This window comes from Toxoplasma gondii, chromosome VIII (genome assembly GCF_000006565.2).
Source record: "Toxoplasma gondii ME49 chromosome VIII, whole genome shotgun sequence".
Classification (NCBI taxonomy): Eukaryota; Apicomplexa; class Conoidasida; order Eucoccidiorida; family Sarcocystidae; genus Toxoplasma; species Toxoplasma gondii.
In genome coordinates this window covers 4,043,723-4,069,916 of record NC_031476.1, presented here as the reverse complement: position 1 = coordinate 4,069,916, position 26,194 = coordinate 4,043,723, and the positions used below count along the sequence as shown (strand labels likewise).

The window sequence follows — 26,194 nt, the reverse complement described above, 5'->3', positions numbered from 1 at the left end:
GACACACAAAAGCGAGTCTCGAAAGTCGTTTTCAGAGCCGAAGCGAGGACAGCGAACCTGTCTGGGAAGACCGCGAGTTTCAGGGCGTTCTGTCTCCATATCTAATACCCAGCACAGACAACGCGACGCGTGTCACGGTGTGCGCAGACATGCCCGTTCACCGAATTCCAGAGTACATGCAATGCGGATATACTTCCATAATGTAGAGGTATGTATGTACACCCCAAATATATATATATATATATAGAGAGAGAGAGAGAGAACAAAAAAACGTTTTTGTATTGTTTGTCTTTAGTTTCGCCCTCCATCCTTCTTCGCCGCGAGAACGTGCTTGGGTGGAGGCTTCCCGTTCAGCGACTTGAGGAGAAACAGCCGCGCAGCTCTGAAAAAAGAACCAAACAGAACGAGCAAGAGGCCCCTCAGGTGTATCGATTGGCGGGGAAGGAGGAAAGACGAGACAGGAAAACGAGGTCGACACAGCGAGACAGAGGAAGTGAAGAAGCAGAAGAAAAAGAAAACCTAGAGAGCGAGCGAGGGTCGAACAAGTAAAAATCGGGTGGAGAGATCAAGAAAGAAAGGGAGGAAAGACAACTGGATAATGCCAAGATTCATGCACACATTCACCGAAATAGACGAATGCAACACACAAGCATGTAAGCAGGAAGACATACACAAAACGCAACTGTGCAGACGCACATAAATACAGTAAATGCCTATGTATATCAGCAAGGATACGGAAATTCAACGCGAGAAAGAGGTTTTTCCGAGGACAGCCGCGCGACGCAGAGACGAAAGAAATTCTCAGGGAGACACCCGGCAGAAGCGAGAAAGGCAATGAAGGCGAGACATGACTGCCAGTCACAAACGGAGACGAAGACGAGATGAATGCGATAGTTCGGAAAAGAAAACTGGATTCTTCTGTAGCACTGCGAATGGCCTCAAACGCACCTCTCTGCTGGTCTTCCTCCGCATTTCCACCCGAGCATTGCCAGCTTCTTTTTGAGGACTGAAGAAAGACGCAAAGCAAACGCAGAAGACACTCTTGCGGCCGGCAGGCTGGACCCAACTCGTTCTATGTGGAGTCACACAACGAAGGAAAGCAGCCGAGGCAAAGAGAAAACGGAGAAGACTACGACAGCCAGGTTCGCAACCTCCTTGGCGTCTCGAGTTGGGGACTCTCGAAAAGAATGAAGTAGAGACGAAAAGGAAGAAGGGGAAGAAAAACGAGGAAGGAGCCGAATGAAGAAGAGACGAACGTCGACAAGCCAAAAAAGAAGGGAGTGACGGAGAAAACAAGAGACCTCGTGCAGGGCGTCTCTCCATGTGCGAGAGCAGGAAAAAAAGAGATGCGAAAGGAAAGTATTCACTGGAGAGGAACGCGTGACGAAAGGAGCAGACAGAAGACAGAAAGGAGAAAGGAAGGAAACCAACGAAGGAAAACAGCGGCAGAAAAAATACAGTGAAGAGAAGCGGAAAGCAAGAACCTAACCCAAGTATCGCGTTTGCTGCGCAAGCCTCAACAGAACCAGTTGTAGATTTCCATCTTCCTTCACATTCGATGAACTCAGAAAGTGGAGAATGTTATACAGCATCGCTGTACCGTTCCTTTATTGCTTGAGAGGCCTACGAACGAACACTCGACAGCAAACCGTTTGCCTGCGTTGTTCCTCACCTTCGGGATGAACGTTCTTCTCAAGGTCCTCAGCCGTCGCAAACGCATGCACATCCAGGCTCTCCGCCTTTCGAGTCCAGTTTTCGTCTTCTGCTTTCGCCTTTTCTGCTTCTGCTTTCGCCTTTTCTTCTTCTGCTTTCGCCTTTTCTTCTTCTTGGCTTCGCGTTTTCGTCTGCTCTTCTCTCCTCGATACTTGTGAAGAACAAGACGACGAAGAAAGAGAAGACGAACATGAAGAGGAAGAAGAGGCCGAAGAGGAGGGAGAAGAAGGGGATTTCCCACAGAGGCTGGCAAGGCGAGAGAGTCCGGATGTTACGAGCGTCTTTCGTCCTCGCACAGACACAGCAGCCTGTTGAGCTGATGGGCGAGAAGCCGGGGGTCTGAGAGGCCCCGTGACAGCAGTCGAATCGCTGCGTGCGTCTCTCTCATCCTCGTCTTCCTCGTCGTCTTCGTCCTCTTCCTCGTCTTCCTCGTCTTCCTCGTCTTCCTCTTCTGCGTCGAGCATCTCCTGATGAAGAAACCAGTTGCTCTGCTTCTTCACCTTCGCAAGCGATATGCTTCTCTGCTGCTCCTTCTGCAGACTCAGAGCCTTCCTGAAAATTAAGAGAAAACACATACTCGTCGCGAAACGATAGCCACGAAAAGAGGGACGCATTCAAATATAAAAAAGCCTCCGCAAATACAAATACATATATATATATATATATATATATGCACATACGTGGTGCGTGTGTGTAGAGAGTTAGGGTGCGAGAGATCAAAGTTCAGAGCACTCATACACGGCAACACGAATACGGAGGTTCACGACTCCGCCAAATGACCGACAGATCTGCGGAACTCGACATTCCCGCTCTTGTGAGGCGTTTTCGTTCTTCTGCACGGGCAGCTCTCAGAACTCCGCTTGGACTGCTTCAGACTTACTGCGTCTCTTTCTCTTCCTTGAGACCTTCTCCAACCAGCATGGGCATCTGCTCTGAGTTGCTCTTCAGTGAACGAACGAACGATTCATCGAGAGTCGGCGCAGGTTCCTTCTTCTTTGTCTCCTGCAAACCAGAGAACAAGTGACTCACATTCATGACTGCGGAGGAGTCTTGCTTCTGCAGGCTGACATCTTCCTCTCGAGAAACGACAGTTCTGGATCAAGAGAAAGAATCCTCATTCCTACACAAACAGCAGTGGCAATCTCCCTGTTGAATAGGACAACAGAGACAACAAGAGGAACGCGGTCTCGTCCAGACAAACACGCGCAGCTATTTTACGCGAAGGAAAGAACGCCACATAGACAAGAAGTCAACTGCTTTAATTCCGACCAGCTGTCTTGAAAAGTCTGTCGTGTGAAAAGACGAAAACAAGGCAACTACGCAGGAAAGAATAGACAAAAGAACGAGAAAGAAAACACAGCGAATTCCCCTGTTCCGCCTAACAGGCGAGAGGCGCGGCTCTCAGCTCGCGACAAGACGTAATTCTTCTGGAGCACGTACAGCCTCGAGGGTGAGGGTTTCTGCCTGCTCGGCAAGCAGTTCGACAGCTCGCGTTTCCTGTTGTTTCTTCGCGATCCACGCTTTGATTTTCTCCACCACCTGCGCATGGCGGATGCGCCTGCCGGAGAGGTCTCTGCTCATGTCGAAATTCAGAGCTGCCCGCGACTGTTTCTTCCTCTGTTTCTTCAGAAGAGCACCGAAACCGCCTTTTCCCCCCACGAGTGGAAACAGCAGGTGTACGGAGAGCAGAGGAGCGAGACGAAACAGAGGTCGAGAAGATGAGCGCGAAGAAGCGAGAGACGGAGGAGCAGACGAATGAGAAGTCGAACGACGCGCAGGAGAGAAGAGATACAGAGCGGCCGACTGGGGCGAGTGAGAGGCTTCTATTTCCTCAGAAGAGGTCGGAACGAGGAGGGAAGAGAGAGGAATGAGGGAATTTCCTCGGAGCTCCCGCTTTCCGAGGAGCAGACGAAACGACAGATCGGAAGGGAGAGAAAGACGCTTGCGGACAGCAGAGAAGAGAAAACATCCTGGAAGAAAGCAGAGCTCCTCGTCGTCAGAATGCGCTCCCTCTGTGTCTCGAACTGCTTCTGTCCACTCAGAGAACGAAGACGAAGTAGACGATGAGAGAGAAGAGGAGCCGGAGAAAGTAGACCTGTTGCTAGCGAGAGAATCCAGAGCACCCTGCACAGCACTCAGGGAAGATCTGGGGAGGACGAGGGTCGCTAGTTCCTCAAAACTCAGCAGCAGAGTAGACGAGGAAGCTCGGGAATGAGCACTCGATGAGAGAGGAGAGAGGCGGGCAGGGAGATGAAGGAGAATCTGTGAAGGGGCGATTCGCAGCGGCCGAAGGAACGGCGAAAGCACAGGCGATTCTAGTCCCTGCTGGGGTATTGCTTCTGACGCTTCCTGCTCAGACGTCCAACAGATCTGTCGGGAAACAGAGGAGAACGAAGGCAACGAAGCACCGCAATCCGAGGGGCGTAGGTGACGGCGGGAGAGAGGCAGAGCCTCCCGCTCCACCAGCGCGCATGCAAGCGCCATAGCGAGAGTATCGAGGAGGCGAAAACGCGCAACGGGGAAGTCAATGCGCGAAACGGGAGAAGCTGCTGACCCACGGAGAGAGGGAGGAAAGGTCCAAGAAGGTAGAACGTGAAGAACAGCCAAGGTACGAGTAGCACCGGGGACAAGATCAAGCATCACTTGGCGTCCAGAGAATCCGGACGTTGACAGAGAGCAAGAGGCTTCTCGAAAGGATATGTGCGATAGGTTGGAGATCTGCCGCGAGACAGGAAAGACCCAGTCGAGGGGGAAGTTGAAGCCAAAGAGGGCCCCAGAGCAAACCGGCTCGAGCGCACGTGTCTCCCTGGAGAAGAACGCCGAAGAGAATGGACACAGCAAATCCGCGAAAAGGGCAATGAATCCTTTGAACGAGTCGTCGAGAAACGAACAGGAGAGAGTCTCAAAGTTTCCTCGACCAGGGAGGGAATGTGCAGAGGTGAAACGCCGACTCAACGACGAACAGAAGAAATATCAAAGCCTGTCAAAGAAAAGAGAAGGAAAGAAGGCTCCTTCGTTTGCGTCGAAATCCCGACCACGACAACGAGATGCCGACCAGCGTTCCCGTGTACATACACCCGACGGTGTCGGCGTCGTCGGGCAAACAGACACGGGATTTTCTGCAGAGAGCGATGCAGCTCTCCTTGTTCCTTTCCGTTGACAAATAGTGGCGTCGTTGAAAGGAAATTTCGTCCTCTCTGCTTGTCGCCGAACAACAATGAATTTGACGCGCGGGATGCGATGAAAACCGGTCGAAAGGTCAGCTGTCGTCGCGGCGCATGCAAGGCCTGTGAATCTTCACTCGAGCAGCATGTTTTCTTCGGCGGGCAAGAGACCGCTTCTTAATTCTCGTGGTCAAATCCTCCTTCTTTTTTCAGAGGCAAATCACTTTTCTTTCCGTTGTTTCACCACCTCATCTCGTGTTGTATCTACTCCGGTCGCTCTTTTTCTCATGAGTCCTGATTCTCTTCCCGACACCCTGCCCGGTCACCACTGAGGTACAGCCTTGTCCCCTCCTTAAACGTCACATGCACAGAGAGGGATTTGTCTGGGTGTTCGTCTTCAAATTTCAGTTCCCTGTTCTCACTCTCCCAGCTCTCCCGACTCTGGTGTCCGTTTTCTTCTGCGAGTATCTTCTCGAGCGTCTCTGGCCCCATCGAAAAGCCTCTCTTTCTGTGTTTCTTCCCCCGTGCTGTCTCTGCCTCACGCCTTGCTCAGTTCCCCCCGCTCGCTCACTCCATGTGCTCCTCCGAGAGCAGGTATTCTTCTTCTGCCTGAGAAGGGGGCTCGTTGCGGCTTTCCCGCGTTGCCCTCGTGTCGATTTCCTCCGCCGTGACGTTCCCTGCCTCTTTGTCAGCCTGGTCCTGTTTGCCCTTCTTCGTCGACCGTTTTCCTTCGCCTTTCCACATCCTTCACTTCCTTCGGTGGTCTCGCTGTGCTTTTCATTCCGCGATGTCCTTCCCTCTTTCTGTTTGTTCCACTCTTCGTCTCTGCTTCCCATCGACACACTGAGAGCTTTCTCTCTCCCTTGGTTAACATTTGTCTTCCTCTTCTCTGAATCAGAGCCTTTTCTCTCCGCTCTCGCTCTTTCCACCTTCCCGTCACCAAGCTCCTTCGCCTTCATTGCACGAGGCTTTCACACTCCTTCACAGTCTTTCTCTCGCTCTTGGCTGCTCAGGAGGCATTCCTCTGAGTCTTTTCTCTTTTCCTGCTCTCTTTTCTCCACTTCTCTCTCGTCGCTTTCACTTTTTCTGCTGGTACAGAGGGACGGAATTTCTCGGCAGTGTTTCCTCTCCTCCACTCCGCAAGTTCCTTGTCTGAGACTCCAGAATCCGGTCTGTTCTGTCTGCAACTGTTTCCTTAACGTATCTACCAGTGATTTGCTGGTAAACGAAACACAGTCGCATCGAGCACCGGCGACGCAAGGAGAGCAAAAACGAGAGAGAGACGCCACAGTTGACTCCTTTCCACGTCTCGCACATTCTCTCTGTCTCCCTCGTGTGCCTCCCCTCTTTCCCCCGTTCGTCCTTCGTCTCTCCAGTTCACCTTTCTGTCTTCTCATTCCGTCTGCCTTGCCGGCTCTCGCTCCTCCTGAAGTCCGCCTCTGCCTCGCCGGCTCTCGCGCCTCAGGCTTCTGCACTCCCTAGCCTTCACCATGTCCTTCTATGGAGCACGGACGGCCGCCTCGCCTGCCGGCGGGGCTGTGAACAATCAAATGAGTTACTACAACAAAGCGAGTGCGACGAATCTGCCGAACGGCCCCCGAGACACCATTTCTCAGCTCGGCTGGGTACGCACCAGTTACAGGGAACTCCAGGGTCTTCTCCTTTCGCCTCTCCGCGGTTTTCATTTCTGCCTGGGTCGTTTGCTTTCTCTCCACTCCCGCAATCCCTTCTTTCTTCCATCTGTCAACTCAATCGGTAGCCTCAGCTTTGCTTGGTGTGGCCGGTATGAATGAAGTGCCTGAATCTGCGCTCTCGCCTTGTTGCTTCTTTCTCTTTCCGTCGCTTTTTCGATTTCGCGGTCTCGTCTCCTTCTCTCTTGTCGCCTCTCTGCGTCTGCGCTCCCCTCCCTGAGTGCCCTCATGGCTGACGCCTTCTCTGTTCGTAGTTCTCTCGCTCTCGCTCTCTCTCTCTCGTTGTTCTTCGTGTCTCGCGTCCCTCACTTGAGCCATTCCTTCTCTCGCTGTCTCCTTAGTGCCTGGCGCTTCCGCGTCGTCTGCGCGTCCCTCTGCTTGCCCTCTGAGGGTTCGCCCTCCACCATGCCTTTCCTTTTTCCCCCACTCTCCTGTTTTTTCTCTTTCTCCTACTGTCCTGGCTTTCCTCTTTCTCCTCCTCGGTTGGCTTTTCTCTTTCTCGGACCGTCTCCCTTCTCTGGGAGCTCACCTGCTGCCGCCCGGGGCGTTCTCGCGAGGTGCCTGTTAGCGTGTCTTCTCTCATTTTCTTTGCAGTCAAACGAGGGAAGTCTCCTGAGCTGCACCAGCTGGGATAACACGGTTCGCGTCTGGCAGATTTCTGCAGGATTCGGCAGTCAAATTCAGGCGGCGGCGAAAGTCTGCATGGACGCCCAGGCGCCACTCCTGTGCTCCACCTTCGGGCCTGTGCGTTTCTCCCAGAGCCTTGTTCTTTCTGCACAATGCACTTGATCTTAACTCTCACTGTTGCCCACTCTTAGCCTTCTCCTAGCGTCTTCTTCTCATTCTAGCTCTTGGGATCTCTCGCACAAGGCTCGCTTTCGCCACCACTGCACTCTCCCTGTACTCGATTGCTGCTCTTCGCATGACACGTTCTAGGCTGTCTACGGATGACTGTCGTTTGGCCTCCCCCCCCCCACCCGCCATCCATCTTTCGCGACAGCTTTCCCTGTTTTCCTTCCTTGCCTCTCTCCTTCGTGTCTTCTTCCCGTCTTTTCATTTGCGGTCCATGCTCTAGAGTGCCTAGCATTTTTCTGTTTTCCTTAGTTTTTTCCCTCCGTTTTCTTGTGCTTGCAGAGTCCAAACCACCTGTTTGTGGGGTGCTGCGACAAGACAGTGAAGCTCTACGATTTGAACGCCAGTTCGTCGACTCCCCAGGTCGTTGCCCAGGTGCGAAGGAAACTGGTCTTCCCTTTCTCTTTATCATCCTCTCTCTTGTTCAGACCCCGCTTGCGGCCTTCTCCGTTTTCTCCTCGTCTCCACGCCGCTGTGCGCCTCATTCGCCTTTCGAGCATCTCGCCCGGTCTTCCGGTCGCTGCCCCGAAGTGCTCTCTCCACACCGCCTGTTTCCTCTTCTCTCCACCAATGCACCCATATCCATGCCATTGTAAAGCTGCATGGACCTGCATGTTTGCACAAGTATATATATATATATATATATATATATATATGCATATGCAGGAAAGAGTAATGGTTCTATTAAGGTCGATTTTTCTTTCAACTTCCGTCTGTTTTTTCTTCTCTGGTGTGCAGCACGACCAGCCCGTGTGCAGTGTGGCGTGGAATCCAATTCACAATGTCATAGTCACAGGTGAGGAAAACTTTCGATCGAATTTGACAGGCATGTTTTCCATTTTTGCAGTGTTCATTTTTTTTCCTTCTGCTCATGTGGCTTTCTTCTGAGCAGCAGTCTATCTCTCACAGTCTCTTCCTTTCCGGGGGTTTGCCTCTCCCCTGAACTTCTGTTTCTCCAGCTTTCGTCTCTCTTGCTTGTGTTATCTCCGTCGCGTTACGTCTTCGTCACGTCCGTACCTTTCTCTCTGCCTCTGCCTCGAGTTTCTCCCGTTACGTCTGTGTTTCTCTCGTGTTCTGTGTTTCTGACTCTTGTTAGTCTTCTGTCTCGCTCTTCGTCATTGTCTCGCTTCACCGTCCTTGTCGCCTCCTCCGCTTTGGTGAGAGTTCTTCCTTCGTCCGTCGCCTGTGTACTGCCTCTGCCTCCAAGTCGATGTCTATAGAACGTAGACTTCTGATCTTTCGTTGACATTTAGTTGGGTGCGTTCTGTGCTCAGTCGCTGCTGTCTCTCTGCATTTTCTCGCGCGTGACATTTCTTCCCTTGTCCGACTTTCCAACTATTTCAGCTAGTTGGGACGGCTACGTTCGCATGTGGGATGGCAAGCAGCAGCAGCCTGTCTGGCAGCAGAGCGTCGGAGGGAAGGTACGACCGCGTTTTAAGATATCAAAGAAGCCGCTCAATGAAGCCTTCGTCACTTGTCTGAAGTAGATAGCCAAGGCACCCATCTCGTCTCCAGACCTCACTGCTTCTGCTTCAGTTCGGGTGTACGTACACCCGATCTCCCTCTGACTTCGGCGCTCGATCTTTTTGTGTGTGTGTTGATTTCCAATATCTATGCAACCCTCAGGAGTAGCCGTTCATGGCGCTCAAGCCAGTTCTCTTTCCTGCGCTCTCCCGTTTGTCTGCCTCCAGCGAAGCGCGTTGGGTTCCATTCGTTTCTAAGCACATAACGTCGATGCTGCTGCGTTTCGCTGTTCCGTCGTGTTCTTTGGTCTCCGTGGTGCCTTATTCCCTGTGTGTTTCACGACGCCGTTCTGCAAAGTTCTCTTCTCTCGACTCTCCTCCTTCTCTGTCTCAGCCGGTCCTCTTTCTTCTAGACCTCCCCTCAACTGCGCTGTGCTAAACCACACTCAGGCGAGGTTGCAGGCGGTGAACAGAGAGCGCCGTCCAAGACGTCTTTCGCCTTTTTAAATGAACCTGGAAACTCTCTACTCTTTGCTGGGAGTGTTTGTCTCTGAAGGGTGTTTCCGTCCGGCTCGTTGCACGTCCTCCGCTAGCAGAGTTGCAAAAATGTTTTTTCTCGGAACTCGAATTCCTGTGCTTTTCCAGATTTTCCGCATGGGCGTCCATAGCCCATTTCTAGTGACCTGCGACAACTTCCGCAACGTGAACGTCTCCAATCTGAACACTCTGTTCACGGGCAATGCGCCGCAGCAACCCACGAAGATTGTCCCTCCTCTGCAGAAACTGCAGTCCAGATCCATGGGCCTCTTCCCCGACAAAGAACACGAACTTCCCGGTGTGGCTGTCGGAAGCGTGGAAGGACGCGTCGGCATCTGCCATTTCAAACAAGAACACAGGTATTCGGGCACGCGCGCAGCGAAACGGGGAGGAAAGAAGAACGAGAAACAGGAAGAAGACGACAGAGAAAAAGATAAAGTCGGGAAGAAAACGGAGAGGAATCTTCAGGCAAAAAGGGAGGAGGAAGCGGCAGTGTGGGGGAGTCGAACAAATCTAGGTTTACGTCTGTGAATCGGGAAGGAGAGGAGGAGGAGAAGACATTCCCAGGAGGCAGAAGCGCAGGCGAGCTACCGAGAGAAATAGAAAAACAGAGAAGCGAATGGAAGCGGCGACATGGAGACGAGACTGTCCAAGCGTGTGGAGGCATCCTGGAGAAATGGACTCCCTTGTTTTCTGTCGTTGCAGAAACATGAATTTCAGCTTCAAGTGCCACAGACAAGAGACGCGACAGGGAATTCAGATCTACGCGGTCAACACCATCGACTTCCACCCTAAACATGGGACCTTCGCAACTGGGGTACACTTGCTTCACTTTTGATTTCTTCACCGTCCCGCATATCCCCCTGGGATATCAAAATGCCTTTATATCCATGTATACATGTATCTAATATTTAGATTATATATACATATATATATATATATATATATACAGATTGACAGATTGATTCATATATATATATATAGTGTTGGTTTCTCGAATATATGCTGAAAATCGTTTAGTGGCTTAGCGTGATTTTGTAAGCAGGAACATGGATGTAGCACCAGCGTAGAGGTCGAGAGGCGAACGTGGGAAACGAGGACTGTCTTATTTTTTTAAGTGTATGTGCACCTGAGAAGAGGAGAAAGAAGGGGTACTCACGAACAGGTTCCTTGAAGAGACACGAGAGAAACTGGAGTCCCAAATTAGCGGTGATGGTCTTACACTGGCGTGTCTCGGTCCTGCTGCGTTTAACCGTCCGTTTATGTTCTCTCTGTTCAGTTGTATCTGTGATGCGCGTTCTGCGGAAACGAGTTCGATGGTATTTCGACCGTTGCATTCGCCTGATGAAAAAGGTCGCGTGAGGAGTGCATGAGTCGTCATCGCAGCGTTTTCTCTTTCGTCTGGCTTCTTTGCCGAAGTCAAGCCTTTTCTTTTCTTGCGGAGCGTCGTCCTTCCTCTCTTCAGGGCGCTGACGGGTCGATTGTCTGCTGGGACAAAGTCAACCGCCAAAAGTGAGATGCGCGATCGTTTTCTCTCTGTTCTCTAGCTGGGGCCTCGGATCCTGCGACGGCTGTACCTCTGCGTTCTCCCTTCCTTTTCCTAGTGGACGCCTGTCTCTTCCACTGCGTGTCTTCTCTCGGCCTCTTCCTCGGCTCCAGAGACGCCACAGACTCTCCTTTGCCTGGGCGCTCCTTTCACTGCCTCGCCCACTTTCGCGGCTCCACGCGGGTCTCTTGCGTACCTACACACTCGCCCAACTGGCCGGTGCTTTGTGCATGTGTGTAAAGCTGGACGTTTCAGGGAGATGCGAGGGAGGGTGAGGAGTGCATCGTGGAGGTCATGAGGTGGATAGAAAGATACATGCACGAAGCTACGTCTGCGCACATCTAAACATTTATTTGCAAGAATCGGGAGGAGACTCACCATGGAGGCGATTCCATGCATGTATATATAAATATATATATAAGTATATATATATATATATATATATACACGTATTCAGCGGAACTCTGAAGTGTCAACGTTTCCTTATTTATGTGTAGACTGCGAGCATTCGACAACATGGGCAACAGCGTGACGGATGTCAAGTTTAATCCAACAGGGAACAATTTGCTGGCGTATGCGGTCTCCTACGATTGGTCTAAGGTAATGGTAGCCACCGTTCTCGTCTTGTTCTTTTTTTCTCTCCCTCACTTTTGCCGGTTTTTCCGCTTCTTTCTTCAGACGACTTCAGCGTGCTTGTGTGGCCAGAAAAGAAGTGGACTTTTTTTTCATCGACGTTTACTCTACGTGTTCTGTACACGGCCCACGGCATGCCGTCGCAACTAGATGAGAATGCAGAGAGGATCCTCCGTGAATATCTTTTCTTTTATCTGCTGAGATGTCATTTGAATTAACCGAGGTTCATGCCAACGCCTCAGTATGTCTTCGGCGGACTCTCTCGCACATCTGAGGTGGTTTTATTTGGACCTCAATGCATGCGGCTGTGTCGGCTTTGATCTTTTTTTATGTTCGGTGTTTTTTGGTGAGTGTTCGCGTGTACCCGTCGGAGCCCGATTGATGCTGCCGCCTCTCGCTCTTCTTTTCGGGACGTCCATATTTTTCTCCATTTCACTCTTCTTAATCACCTTGTGGATCTTTATACTGGTGGGGTACTTTTTATCGATAAGCCTTCTGACCTTGCGAGCGCGGGCCGTCGTTCTGCGTGTTTTTGGCCAGAGACACGCGCTTACTGCGGCACATCGCTGCGCATCCTCATTTTTCATATTTCGCTTTCCTGTCACATCTCCGATTGTGGTCAAAATGGCTGCGACATCTCACATCTTGTCCACGTTCGCGGACAAGGTGAATTTGTCTCTCCTTCGCTCGGAGGTAGTCAAAATGAGTGTTCTTGCAGATCTTGGCCCAGCTGAACTGTATGTCTTCCTAATCCGAATGTTGTCTCGCACTTTCTCTGCTTACGTTTCCTTAACTTTTTTTTCCTGCTTCTCTTTTCTGTTGTGTGCAGGGGCCGGATCAACAGGAACTCAACAAGGGCCATCAGGTGTATGTACACATGGTGAGTCGCCCTGCCTTCCATTCGTGCACCCACGCAGAACGTTTCTCCTTCTGCGTCCATCCATTCATGTAGCTCGCAAAATTCTCATTGCTTGGTCGCTTCCTCTTCCATCTTGGGTGTACCCGTGCAGACGTTTATATATATATATATATATATATATAGGTAGAGTGATATCTATATTCGCATGTATAGCCACATGTTTACGTATTTGTACACATATGTCTTTGTGTCTGTATGTATGGTGCTCACATCTTGTCGTATGGCTACACATGTGCAAAGGGTTTCACGCGAATGTGGCACATCTGGTACGCGGTGTATGTTCGACTTCATGTAAGCACCTGGGTACGGGAACCATCAGCTTTTAGCTAAATGGCAGAACCACTGAGTTGCTTGCCCTTTCTTCTTTCCTTGTTGCAGGTGAAGGACGAAGACATTCGCCCGCGGCCTAAAACGACAACCCGCCGATAAAAGGTTTCTTTTCGTTATCTCGTTTTACTCTTTTGGCTGTCAGTCTCGCTTCTGTCTCCCGGCGTGTTTCTTCGTGCTTCGCCGATTCGCTTTTCCTCCTCGATTTACGTTTGGAAACCAAGCTGCTTCGAGACACTTGCGCTCTGTCCCCAGCGACGATAGCTGAATTTCTCCCTTTTGAATTCTATCCCTTTTGCTCCAGTTACTTTGTAAACCGGGTCTCCTTCACTCTCACTGCTCACGTGCACGCGCCGAGCCTGAAGGGCGAAGGGAGGCGACGCGTCGCCTCGTGCGTTCTTTCAATTTACTAACGTGGTAGATACTTTTTATTAGTTTTCCTTTCACTCTGGTGGGGAGATGGTCGTGCGACAGGCACATTTGAAAAGGATCGTGTTCGTCTTGGCCTAGAAAAGACTCGACGGTTGTTAGGCGTTAACCCAGATGGCTAAACTTCGGACACGACGCACGTTGTGTGTGGCATGCGTTTTAGTTAAAAGAAGGAGTGATTTCAAAAGACGGTCTTTCATACGGATTGTATGAAAAATAAGTGGAAGCCAGAAGGTGAGTGTGGTGATTCGTCTTGATGTGGACCTCAAGCGAGGTGTCGCTCTCTCTCGTTGACCCTTGGTGGCTTGTCACAAGCGTTCTCTTTGAGGCGGCGTTGTGAAACCAATCTTTCGACTCCACAGCGTTCTGCGTGAGAGACAAGTGCGGTTTTGATGCACATTTATCACTATAATCTCAGGCGCATGCAGTTTCCGTAGTTCTACGGAGAATATATATATATATATATATATATATATATATATATATCAATATAGATGTGTATATTTGAGCATCGTCATTGTACGTTGGGTATGGAATCTACTGTGACAAACGTTGGGGGCCTAATCTCCAAAGACACTGCAACGCATGCGAAAAGGCTGTCCCCTTGGTTTTCTTCAAGCTGGAGCATCATGTGACTTTTGAAGCTCACAGCTTAGCTCTTCTTCACTGAACAAGCAGCTTCCAGAACATCTGATGAGGCAAATGGACATGATCGGGTTTGGGTTCACATGGCTTAGTTATTTCGGAGATTCACGTTCTCGCTCTCTATTTGCGTTTCGCGTAGCCGTAGTGTGTGACATGTGCCGCCACCACATGTTTGCTTCGCTTCATCCCGGGGTACAGGTGTCGTATCGGAAATACGAAACAATTGTCGAAACATGCATGCACGTCTGAAGAGTGGTTATTTTTTAACACGAATCTGAAATCCGGTTCCTTTTGCGATAATTTACTCGAGTCACATGTAGTGAGAATTCAGGCAGAGCTTCTATAGACATTATAGAATCCCGCAGCTAAAAAAGAGTCGTTCAGATGCGCATACTTCACTGTCCTGATCCCTTTTTCCGGCTGAAGTGGGACGCGCCGATGGCAGCCAGGGGAGAGGTTCAACAATTAAAAAGGTTGTTCCGATATGGCATCTGGTCGCTTTCTCCGAAAGCATGTCTTTTCCCGAAGGCAAACAGAAGCACTTTATAGCCGTTTCTGGAAAAATCCAAATAACGTTCATACTCGCGTCACAGCTGCTTACGGTCTACAGGCGCTTGCAACAATCTGACGCGGGTGAGAGAAGGTTTTATTGGGGGTTCCCATTCAGCGGAGTCACCTTGGCGAGAACCGGAAACCTTGTCCAATGCCAGTCGATTTCGGTGTGGTCCGTTTTCCATCTGTGTAGCTTTCTCTCTTGCACGCCCCCCTCTTCGCCCTGTTCCTTAATTGGTTTCCCTCGTTTACCTTCCAGTTTCCTGTTAAAGCCATGTCGTGTTCCACTTATCACAGGGATGTAGGCTCTACACTGCCAAAACGTTGTGTAGGAGATGGCACAACAGTTACCCAGTTTAACAGTAGTGATGAGCCTCCTACGCTCTCTACATCCACCAACGAAACGAGAGAAGTTAAAGCAAAAGTGACGATGTTTGTTGCGTTAGGCAGCGAGAGGAGGCTGCGTTACCCCGCTGCTCTGAGCTTCGAGAGCAGATGTAATGCTGTTGGGGAATGCTGAATAGTTCTCTACTCATTGGGGAAACACGTCCACGGGAATTCCAGAGAAAAGGAGATAGGAATGCCGGACTATAGTCAATTCGCTTGTCATGTGTGTGCCTTTGCATGCAGTCCCCACCGTTTTGGGGGGGCTGGCTCCCAGTAGCGCAGGTTTGGGGTTTCTGGTGAATTAGGCTTTAGGGTTGCAGTGTGACGTTTTCTGCTTTGCTGGCTGGAATTGTAGCGGACAGGCCGTCTGTGTTGCACGAGTCCTCTTCGCAAATTCCCAACAGAGGGAACTGCTTCCTGTGACAGAGAAACAATGAAGAACCAAGAGATTCAAGAAGCCCAAGCGGTCATGGCGATGAGCGCGCCGTCGATGTTGAAGTGTATGCGGCAGGCAGTCGAACATTACCAGAGACACGATTTCTCGCTGAAGCAGACACTGAACTACTGTCTGTCCGATCGAGTGGACCTTAAAAAGCCTGAAGAGATTGAAATAGACAACGACGTGAGTTATTCTCTCCTCACGGAAGCAGAGACTTTGTACGTCGTGTCAACACCACGCAGTCTAATAAAAACCAGTATGTGTGCTGTTCAAGGCACATCTATGTTTTATCTTTGATAACCTCTCCTGTTGACCCACTGCTCACGAACGAACTTTGAAGAAGATGGACCGTGTCGGCAGGAGCAGCGGCTTTGGAGACGTTGGAGACGCCATATGAAAAAGAGAGGCAGGCAAATAACGGTAGAGGTCCCCTTGTATCGATGTGTATCGGTGTTGGGTAACATGCCCGGCATCTCACGTATGCTCCTTGCACGGGATGACTAATCTGCTTCTGTGTTGCTCTAGAAAACCGTTTGTCTCTCCGTACTAGCTTCTAGTCGGGGATTGCTTTGGAACAACCTGTAAGGAGCGGTCAAAATGACAGCGTAGAACAGATCAAAGGTTCGCATTGGCCGCTGCCTCTCCCAGTGACGGGCCGATCTTGGGGTAGTCACTATCGTCACAAAGCAAAAAGTGCTCTTCATCAAAATGCAATCGCCTCTCAAATTGCAAACGTAGGAAAGAGTTCTGCAGAGAGAGCGGCTACTGTAGCGTTACTCCTTCTGATTGCTTCGTTTGCTTTTGAAGCTGCTCATGCACATGAACGCTTCCCCGGCATGGCGCCTTGGACGGCCTAATAAGGATGCGGTGCAAATTACACACGAGATGCGGAGAGAAGCGAAGGAGGAACAACGGAGGACATTCAGGTAACCATATTAAACAGTATCTCACAAGGATTGCAAGTTGTGACGTAAAAAGTTCAAGCGCACGAATGCGTCCCTCCGGCGAAGATTCTGTTGGTTCCACACAGCTGTCGGATTTTGAAAGGACACGATCTCAGGCGCACGAAAAGTCACTTGCAGAGCAAGCAACCCAGTATAACCTCGATGATCCGATTAACCGTATATGTTTTGAACCATCTCTGCTAAGGAAACCTTCTTCACTTCAGAAAGGCTGATCCCACGCTGCATAAGTTCCCTGGCTGGAAGTGTATGTGATCGAGTTGTAACGTTAAGGGTCGTAATGGATACTCTGAGTCACCGACATCTCTGGTGTCGTCGTACTGTTCGTATTTGTGCTGTATTCTAATGGAGCAGAAGAACCGTAACATCATACCAGGTCACTCACAGCCCAGACGTCGAAACTTCTCTGTAGGACCAGACAGAATCGATGAACAGTTGCTGTCGTATCACTCGGTGTTGCATACGTTTGTTTCTTCTTTTGTAGGCCGGAGCAGCAACCGGCATGGCTCAAGCATGACCGGCAGACACTGCGGTTCTACGCCTATTTCCAAGAGCCTGTCCATGACAGTCCAACTGAAAACTATCGCGTGCGTTATTGTATTCTCCTTTTCTACCTTGAAGACGGTACAATGCAGATCATGGAGCCACGGATTGAAAACAGCGGCATACTGCAAGGAACCTTCCTCAAAAGACATAGATTCCCGCGCCCCGACGGCTCTGGCTTTTTCACTATGGAAAATCTCAAGGTGAGAAACAAAGCTGCTCTTCTCTGGATGCAAATGAGATGCCGAACTCAGTCTGAGAGTGCCAAACACATCGGTCGCGTGAACGATCCCGAACATGGCTTTTCGAATCTCGTAGTTTCGCCCGAGAAATCCATGCACGACACTGGCTGCAATACAGCCGGGGCAATTTGTCTTTTGGCACTCGGGGTTCTTCATCATGCTACGAAGTGTTTCACGTAGAACAGGTTTGACGTGTCAATGCATGCTGGTTCACTCGGATTCATTTGTGTTTTTCGAATTCATGTTTGTCTCTTTCTTCGGATGTTATGCCACTTCAGCTGAGCACCGACGTTACCATCTACACACGCGTCTTTCGTATTATCGACTGCGACCCTTTCACCAAGTGGTTTTACGAACAGTGCAGTAAGGGCGAAAATCACGTTGCTCGGCACCGGGGAATATGACAGGAGACAGAGATAAGACGCACGCTGCAAGCACATCTGGAAATTCTCATGGAAAGGCAAGCTAGAATCCATCGAGGATCGACAGGCTTTGAAAATGAATTAATTCGTGCTTGTATTCTCTCATGCATACAGACTTGGATGTTGGACACCCGTCCGAGCCTCTAAGCGATAACTTCTTTGAGAATGAGGTAAGGTGTGCTACGTAGTCCCGAAAACCTGTATAAGCTCAAAAACGGTGGATGCCTTCGTAGATGAAAATGCAAAAGTACAACGGCAGAAAGTCGATGCGCCGTTTGCATCGGTTGCGTCCCCATTTCAGGTTGTCCGCCGGGCCCACTTCCTTCTTCGGCGACGCTTGGTGCCAAAAGATGTTAAAGAGTCCCGTGAGTATACGGAAATTATGCTCGGTGGGAGTAGAAAGAACGTGGGCCTTAAACAGCATTTGAACAACGACAGGTAAGAGAAGCGGTTTCAGTTACATGTGTATGTAGAGGTTTTCTCAGGTAGGGGCTGCCTGGACTGTGACCCTAATGATCAGTGCCATTTCGAGCTTGCAATACACCGAACTACACACAGCAGTCGGAGTTCATTCAACGTAGTGGACGGGTGCCGCATGCTTGCAGGAAAGTGTTACGCTTTTATTGTTTTTGGGACGATAAGACAAACTACGGGATGCGCAGCTACTACGTAATTCATTACTTCCTCGCAGGTAATGGCACTGTGTCGCCGCAACGGAACACTCGAACGGCGGCTGATATCCCAGTCACTGGGAGATGTTCAGCTTAACACGGAGCGTGATCTCGAGTATTTGTACTCAGAACGACTTGTCTCTACGTTCCGAAATAACGTCCCAACGACCCACGGAGTCTGGGTAGACAACTACTGTACCCTTACCATACGAAACGAAGTATGACTATGTATACACATAACCGGCAGGAGGAACCGGGATAGATGTATTACGTTCATACATGGCCGTTCAAAAGTCGCCTAGGAATAATAGTATAGGAATAATAGTATTCGCACGAACGTTCACTGGTTATCTATTCGTTTCTTTATGAAGTAACCGGTCCGTGAAAGACCTGTTATCGTGCGGTGTACAGGATACCGCCGTAACTGTTACTGAATGAGTTTACAAAAGCTGTCCACCTTCAGGAAGAAATGCATCTCAGCCATGGCACATGCAATATCAAGAGACGGAAGCTGTCTCCATTTCGGCCTCTTTGCAAACCAGACCAGGCATGATGCCATCGCATTACCCCTTGTTGACCCCAAGGCTCGACCGCGTTCAAGACTTCCTCTGCATTGCAAATGCACTCCACGCCCAAACCAAAAACAAACGAGGAAAAATGATTCGGTGTTCTGTGGATTGTTGTGAACTGTCGACTCAGATGATACAGTCGAGATTCTCGAATGCTATCCCAAGAACTCAGGCAAAAGAGAATTCCCCACTTTTCTCAAGTACGCCTCTCACTGTTTCTATCCTCGTTCCTGACACTTGAGAGTGAGGAAGCCCAATGCCGCATAACCCTTTCACGGGTACAGGAGTCTGGTATGTCAGTATTCCAAATAGCATGCGTCCATTGAAGTTTGGACCGTTCAGTCAGTTTTTAAGGAAGATATCTCCTTTACGCATTGCTGTCTACGCAAAAGAGAGACAACAACAAAGGGACAAGTTGGTCGAGAGTAGCCGTGTGAAGGAACATGATTTCCACCGTGAAATCAACCTAAGCAGTAGCGGCATCTGAACGATCAGAATCAATGTGCAGACGAACACGCCCGTATGAAACAACTTCGACTAGGCATCTACCCTTCACTAGAGAAGCTTTCGGCGTACTCGTTTCTCAGGCGGCAACAACTTCCGAAAGAGCCGTCGATTACCTCGTGTCCTGGAATGGTCCCGAAGAAAACGGATAATTACAGGTAAGAACACCCTATCAAACGATGCGAAGATAAAAGATTTGACTGTGTTTCGACCCTCTGGCTGATCACTTGTCTGAATGCGCCTGGTGTAACCGTTATTGCCTTCGTTATATTGTGCATCAACTTGCGAAAATTCGAACTATTCCAGCGTAGAGCCAGCAACGAACCATTCGGCAACGCTTCCTCTAGCGCGTATCTCGGGTGCGTCACAGTTGACGCTGAAGTGTCTCGAGATATCCGCGTATTGGGAGCTATGTGTTCGCAGGCCTGAAGATTTCGAAGTTGGGAAAGAGATCACCGTTTATAACCGACAGTTTCATCTGTACGACTGCGACGAGTTTACGCGAGAGTTCTACCTCAAATACACTGGGCTGCGACAAGGGAAGGAAACAATCGTTGACGAGCCTCTGGTACGACAGTCCTACGACCAATCTCTCGACATTCGTACCCTCCGCGGCATGACATTCACAAGCCGCCACAGGCAATATGGAGACACGACAGGGCGACTGCATTCGCCTGACTCTGAGTCTCAACATTGTTATGGTGCTTTTCTCTTCACACCATCCGCTCTGCTGTCGACTCTTCAGATCTCTAATGAACAAATAAAAGACAACGAAAAGTCTTTCCAGGTCTTATACCCGCAACGACAGACTGTGGTCGATCTCCTGTGCACATGTGGCCTCATGTCGTTTCACTCTCCAGGAGCTGCCGAAGATTCAGTGGAAACCTCATGTTCTTGGAATTTCGACTGAAGAAGATACACTCTCATCTTGTCTCCGCATCGTAAGGAGACGACGATAGCGACCAGCAGCCTTTGGAAGGAAGGAAACACTAAACTGGTGGCAAGAATCAACTGTCGTTTGTTCTACCACGTCCGCTGAGAAGCGCGCACCTGTCATCACGAATATGTACAAACCTGATTCGCTGGAAAAAGCTGTAGCAAGATATAACGTAGAGGCAGCATCGCCAAGACCAGTCAATTGTTAATTCGTATATTACACGGAGGGATCTTGCCTTTAATTTTGGGGAAGGAAATCCTACTATCTATGACGTTGCGAAATTATTCACACTGGTCAACCGCGGCGGAGGCCGAGGCCCCACGAAGACTAAAGGCAAGCGGAACAGGGCAGGCCCAACGAACGTAAATTGAGACACAAGAGTCTTGTTGCTGTCGAACAGGTGCCACGGCGACCGACAACCAACGATAAAGAATTCCTATTTGGTGATGACGTCACCCTCGTGTTCTTGGTATGCTTCGCTCCTGGTAGCACTTTGTATTTGACTCAAACGAAGTTGTGTGATTCTGAAAGCCGGGTGTTTATCCCTTTGTTTCTGAGTAGACGAATCAAAGAAGAGCAACCGTTTGTTCCTTGTTTGACGAGATTCACCCGCGTTGGCTTTAGCACTGACTAAGATCCATAGAGTCGTTTATACAACGTGTTTGACAGACGAGATGAATCCAGGACACAACCAGAAACTGGATTAATGCCTGGGGCAAGGCGGAATGTTATGGACCTTGTGCCAGGCGCGTCTGTCTCTGAAGAAGATGTGCGATCCCCCTCGAGTTTTGCATAGATCGGATTGTGTATTAGAAGGCCCCAGTAATCCAGCCACAGCCAACTGCGAATCACGGAGACAGTGGCGTGACGCATCTGCCCCGACACCGATAGTCGAATGTTGATTGACATCCTTCTTTGCTTTCAAGCCGGCTGACAATTGTGTAGCAGAATTCAATACACAGGAGCACCTATGCCGCTGGCTGCTCGGGTTTTATGGTTACTTGTCCCCTCTTGGTGTGGCGATAAAGCGGCTGTTTGTGTTCCGAAGTAAGCTAGAAGGGGCGACTTCGGAAAGCCGAGTTTTCAGGGCATCTGCGGCGCTCGCGGTGTATGTGGCTTCGCGCGTAGAAGTCGCCGAGTATTCACTGTCCCGGGAATGGTGTCGGTGGTGCTGAGTTGACTGTGTAGGCGAAGCTTGTGAAGGATAACAGGGAGGACGAGGACCGCAGGTTCATCATTTCTGTTAGAGAACGAGACAACAGTATTATGGTCTTCGAGATCCGAAAGAATAACTCCGGCTACGTAAGCTCACACCGAAGATTGTACGAGCGGTTCTCGTACGAATCACACTTCAAAAGTGCATGGGCAAGAATTAGAATGTCGCGCGCATGAGGAATGTCAATCTGAAGTTGTGGTTCTCATGCGCGATACGCTTGAACAACACTTTTTTCTTTCGTCGATGGTGAATGTAATGGTTGATTAGCTCTGGATGGACACTTCGGAATATTAGACCGTGCCACGGACGCATCACCCATTTATTTCAGCCAATTGAGATTGTTTATGTAGCAGGGCATGTGTGTGTCTCTCGACGGCGAATGCGTACTTTCGTGGTAAAACAATGACCTGCTTGAAGCTGTGAAAACCTCCGCCTTCGTGCACAAAGCACCTCCGACCGTTATATTTGATGCGCATGTACCGTAAGACGAAACTGTTCCCCTCAACAGCACTGAGCTTGCCAAGTGGTTCTCAGCAGACTACTGGCCAAATTGACTTCGTGTTATGCGGCACTGCAGCTGATTTCTGGGGTTCCGTTTTGCCACACGCATTGTTCGACACAAGGGTGGATCAAAAGTAGTGGAAGTCACAAAACGCTCAAAGCTGATAGCCACGTTTTTCCTCTTCTCTCGCGGTGTGCAGATTGGCGGGAAATTTGCCGATCACGGGAAGAAGGTCGACTCAATTACAGGAAAGACGTACACTGCGGCGGATTTCTATATCGGCGCCAATGTGAACATCAACAGCGTTGCTTTTGCTATTATAGACGCAGACGAACGTACACTGAACGTGAGTGATCACCACGCAAAAAATAAAAAACCGACTCAATTCGTGCATTCACTTTTACGTTTCTTCACAGAATCATCGATCTCGTTTGAGAGACGCTTTTGTGGAGACCCTGAGAGTTCTTTCTAGTCACGACTTATTCCTCTTCTCCATTCAATTATTTCTGTTACATCGGGATAGTGTCTTGTTCATGTGGGAATTTTTTTTACTAAAGCACTTCAACGTGTTGGGAACACTGGTCGGCCCGTAAGGGGAAGTACGTGTTGCGCTATATTCAAAGAACAATAACGGGCAAAAAGCAGTTCGGGTATTCTCTCAGCATTTGGAATCCCCCACCGCACCGTAGAACGTTGAAGGATTTATATGTAACAGAAGCAGTTTTTAAGGGTTAACATAATTGCTGTCGGTGTAGATTCGCGCATAGGTAGCGTGACAAGTATAGCAATAGCAGTGTTGATGGAAGTACCACGACGTCGTTTTTAATCTAGACGAAACGATACTTTACAGTTTCTGCTTTTCTCTGTTCTGCTTGTGGATTTTGGGTCAGCATATGCAGGCCCACCCGGCAAGGTACCCTGTCAGCGACTTGGCGTTAATCAAGAACAAGATATCTGGTGTACTTCATGCGCTCAAGGTCAGCACCCGGCATAGCACGTCATTTCTTGTTCTTCTAAAAGAAAAAAACAGGGTTCACATGCTTATGCTGTCATTCGAAAACACATGAAGTTAGAAGTTAATGCCACCACGTAGCAGTGCTTTTCATTCCTGCTTGTAAGCGTTGCTTCCTCCTTTCCGCTAATATACATTCATCCAAAATATAAATCTCTAAAGAAGTTTTGGTCTCATGTCACGTTATACTGTATAGAGATCATCCTAACTGCGAAACGGGAAGTCTGCGGTGGATCTTGCACGAATTCGTCAGAGAGTTTCTTTGATTCTTTCTCGTACCCACCCACCATTTTAGCCTCTCGCAACTGAGGCGCCACTGTCCTTCCAGTTTGTTACGAAGTTGCATTCCATTGCCGCAGTACAACTATTTTGCAGCAACCTTCCCCCGTTAGCCCTCGGTCACGATTGTCGTACCCGGCTTACCTATTTTGCCACGTTCCTATCTCAGTAAACGTTTCGCTTATTTGTAAGCATACTCTCTGACGTGTATTCCCGCATAGTCGCTGAATGAAAAACCACGTTCAGTTACCAGCTGTTCGTATTGCACGCTTGTTGCAAGTGGTACACTGTCTGACTCTCAATGACGTATACTGGTACTCTGTGCCGTTCATCGGAGTACGGGCTTGTGAGCATGTCTATTGGCTCCTGGTATGCATATGTACGGGCAGCCTTCTTCACCACAGATGAATATTCGTATTTATTGTCTAAGGCAGACGGGAGACGGAAACCCTCATTGCTGCTGTCACTCAAAAAGCTGACAATCAGAATCAGACAGGCATCCCCGCACGTTGTTGCTTCCTCGAAAACTGGGCAAGCCACATCTTTGGCGCATTTGTATCTGTCCACAGGAAGAAAATATCCAAACCATTTCACGAGACGAACTACTATACCACCTCCATGGTATCCTTCTGGTGAGTTATCTAACCCCTGGTAATCATCATTCCATTTTCCGAGATAGAAAAACAATTGTTGTCGACGGTGACACAGGTGAGGTCAGAATGCATTTGTGTTGTTTATTCCGTGGAAGAGTTATACCACCAAGAAGAATCTGTAGGATAACGGGCAGCTTACTACTTGCTTACAAACGAAAGTCGAGTGTCATGCGATCACCGGTTCAGGCAGACAGCCTCGTTCATACCGCAACATGAACAGACGTCGCGGTAGGATCATCCGATTGGTCCCCAACCACCTCATGCATGCAACAGGCGTAGCAAACGCAAAACAAACAGTTCATGATTGAAATAGGTTTGAACAGGGTAGAAGAAGCCACTGCTTTTGATTGACGAGCCTACCGCTACACGTATGCGGCACACCGTTAGAAGCCTGAATAGCGGCTGCTGTCTCCGGTCGGCGCGGACAACTGATTAAGATCTAGCGAGGCATCCAGTTGCATCACCAACGAAGAGCAGCAATGATTTTACGCGTAGAATGATTTACTCCTGCTTTTTCCATAAACTAAGTTTTTTGGAGGCCAAGAAGGTTTTGTCAATAGCGGGATCGCGCCCGTCCGAACCTCGTTTACAGTGATGCATGTCGACCTGTTCCAGAACACCGTCACACGTGATCTACCACACTCGTCGGCTCATATGCTGTAATGCTTGCCCCATTGCTCCAAGCACGCACGCAAGCGATTGCCTGACATGTTCGATTGTATCCACGAATATGAAACTCGCATCGAGGTCGACGGCCGCTCTTTGCCTCTCCGCATTAGCACTTATCGTGGTGACCATACATTACGCCTTCGAATATAATTAACTGAATTTCAGTGTCCTTGTATGTGTCCATGGTAGTGAGATGCTTTTGTGTTTTGAGGTGCACAGTATAATACATTGGAACGGTTGCCATGCATTTCGAAACACTCTCGAATTCTGCCAGAACTGGCCACCCAATTTTTCCAAGGCTGCTCCCTTGTGCTAGTGAACAGTTGTGGCCCGTTGCTTGCCGCTGCTGCTACTGTTAACTTCGTGTATATTTGAGGAATAGTTCTCATATCCAATATATGGTTAGATTCTTCGTTGCCATGCCTCTCCGATTTGCCGCCGAAACAAAGGCTTCCGTGGTCAAAGAACGGTGCAGAAAGCACATCCTCACGATAGTGAAATTAGCCGTTTGTGTGTCAGGCTCCTGTGTTCAACAATACTGCAGATATGTGACTCGACATGACTGCAGACCGGTTGTCTCTGTTCGGCCTGCTCAGTTCACCGCTGATGTCCGTAGAGGCGCGTGAACCAGGCGCGGCATGTTCTGCGCTGCGCTTGCAGCCCGCTTTCCTACGGGTAGCGGTGTTGTTGTAGATGTGCGTGCTTGTGTTTGACACGCTGTAGTGTTAAGAGTCAGATTTATTCATCGTGATAGCGGCTGCCGCTCACCAGTTTTTTGTGATGCACGCCTTTCTGTGTTTTACCCATTTTGATCCGTTGCTCTCCGCGATTGTTTTCATAGTATCCAACTGATGCCCCACTGATGCGGCCTCCTGGTCTTCCGTTATAAGAAAATATATAATCATACCTCAACAATTTTTGAATGCTCATATGCACGCGGCAACGAGCACCACCTATTTCAGTGTGTGTCTTTGGACGTAAGGGTATCATCCTTCTTCATGTTTGCAGCCACACGAGTTAATCGCGCTGAGTCGTCAATTCTTCTCTAATCCTCGTTTGCCTCTAACCGGCGCCGTCGAAAACACAGCGAATGGCGAGAGTTCGACAAAAACCCCTCGTGCCATCATGCCTTCGGCAGGTGCGATTCGCGGGGAAACCCACAAAGGCGTCAGCTTCATGGTGACCGAAGGAGATCGCATCCCGTTAGCTGCTCTACTTTAGGATCATACGCAGTTTTGTAAAAAGCTTCGTTCCGAGAAAGTCGCAGGTGTTGTACCCTATATTGACTTTTGTTATGCTAAGGAGCTGCAGTATCCTGGGGGTTTCAAGACAGGTGTTAAGCGAAAAAAGGCTCTGTATCCAGAGGGATGCATCTGACGCTGCTAGTGGCCTCCGTGATCTTGTGGAATGCGTCAGTATCGCTTCTGGGATGGGCATACTTACTCCTAGAGAGGCTTCGCTGCAGTTCGGCTTAAATTGGAAACGTGCCCTTCACCCCCGCACAAGCGTGTTTGCTAGCATTGTTTCATGTGTTCGTCGGTCGACCAAAAACTGACACTCGCCGTATCTGCTGAATACATTTACAATAAAACCGTGGCTCTCTCGACGCACATCTGCAGGAAGGATTCTGTCGGCCTTCACAGGAATGGCCGATCTTGCACTGCTTATACTCTTGTGGTCGTCGAAACATCAGAGTAAACTTTCTGCATCACATAT

General features: G+C 49.5%; 3 protein-coding genes across 3 annotated transcripts; 2 read left to right on the top strand and 1 right to left on the bottom strand.

The window, feature by feature from the left end:
• Nucleotides 1-119: 119 nt before the first annotated feature.
• TGME49_272340 (hypothetical protein) lies at nucleotides 120-4,353 on the bottom strand (the record flags this gene model as incomplete). Its single annotated transcript, XM_002365826.2, has 5 exons — nucleotides 120-382; nucleotides 949-1,006; nucleotides 1,673-2,265; nucleotides 2,594-2,715; nucleotides 3,154-4,353. The coding sequence occupies 5 exons, from the start codon at nucleotides 4,351-4,353 to the stop codon at nucleotides 292-294; spliced, it is 2,064 nt and encodes a 687-aa protein (XP_002365867.2). The 3' UTR covers nucleotides 120-291.
• A 1,641-nt stretch (nucleotides 4,354-5,994) lies between these two features.
• TGME49_272350 (mRNA export protein) lies at nucleotides 5,995-13,180 on the top strand. The gene is made up of 11 exons (XM_002365827.1): nucleotides 5,995-6,502; nucleotides 7,163-7,312; nucleotides 7,703-7,795; nucleotides 8,159-8,216; nucleotides 8,765-8,841; nucleotides 9,529-9,779; nucleotides 10,126-10,237; nucleotides 10,886-10,932; nucleotides 11,464-11,566; nucleotides 12,429-12,479; nucleotides 12,897-13,180. Exons 1-11 carry the CDS (start codon nucleotides 6,368-6,370, stop codon nucleotides 12,945-12,947), a joined length of 1,128 nt encoding a protein of 375 aa, XP_002365868.1. The 5' UTR covers nucleotides 5,995-6,367; the 3' UTR covers nucleotides 12,948-13,180.
• A 2,111-nt stretch (nucleotides 13,181-15,291) lies between these two features.
• Nucleotides 15,292-20,169, top strand: TGME49_272360 (EF hand family protein; the record flags this gene model as incomplete). The annotated part of the gene is made up of 11 exons (XM_002365828.1): nucleotides 15,292-15,480; nucleotides 16,105-16,223; nucleotides 16,744-17,005; nucleotides 17,323-17,407; nucleotides 17,581-17,636; nucleotides 17,768-17,904; nucleotides 18,072-18,157; nucleotides 18,837-18,906; nucleotides 19,294-19,368; nucleotides 19,634-19,778; nucleotides 20,071-20,169. 11 exons carry the CDS (start codon nucleotides 15,292-15,294, stop codon nucleotides 20,167-20,169), a joined length of 1,323 nt encoding a protein of 440 aa, XP_002365869.1.
• Between the last annotated feature and the right edge of the window lie 6,025 nt (nucleotides 20,170-26,194).

What these genes read in the sequence shown, in the direction of transcription:
- TGME49_272350 (XM_002365827.1), top strand. Translation starts at nt 6,368, where the DNA reads ATGTCCTTCTATGGAGCACGGACGGCCGCCTCGCCTGCCGGCGGGGCT. An exon ending in CCATTTCTCAGCTCGGCTGG is followed by an intron (nt 6,503 to 7,162) that starts GTACGCACCAGT and finishes TTTTCTTTGCAG; the next exon opens with TCAAACGAGGGAAGTCTCCT. An exon ending in TCACAATGTCATAGTCACAG is followed by an intron (nt 8,217 to 8,764) that starts GTGAGGAAAACT and finishes CAACTATTTCAG; the next exon opens with CTAGTTGGGACGGCTACGTT.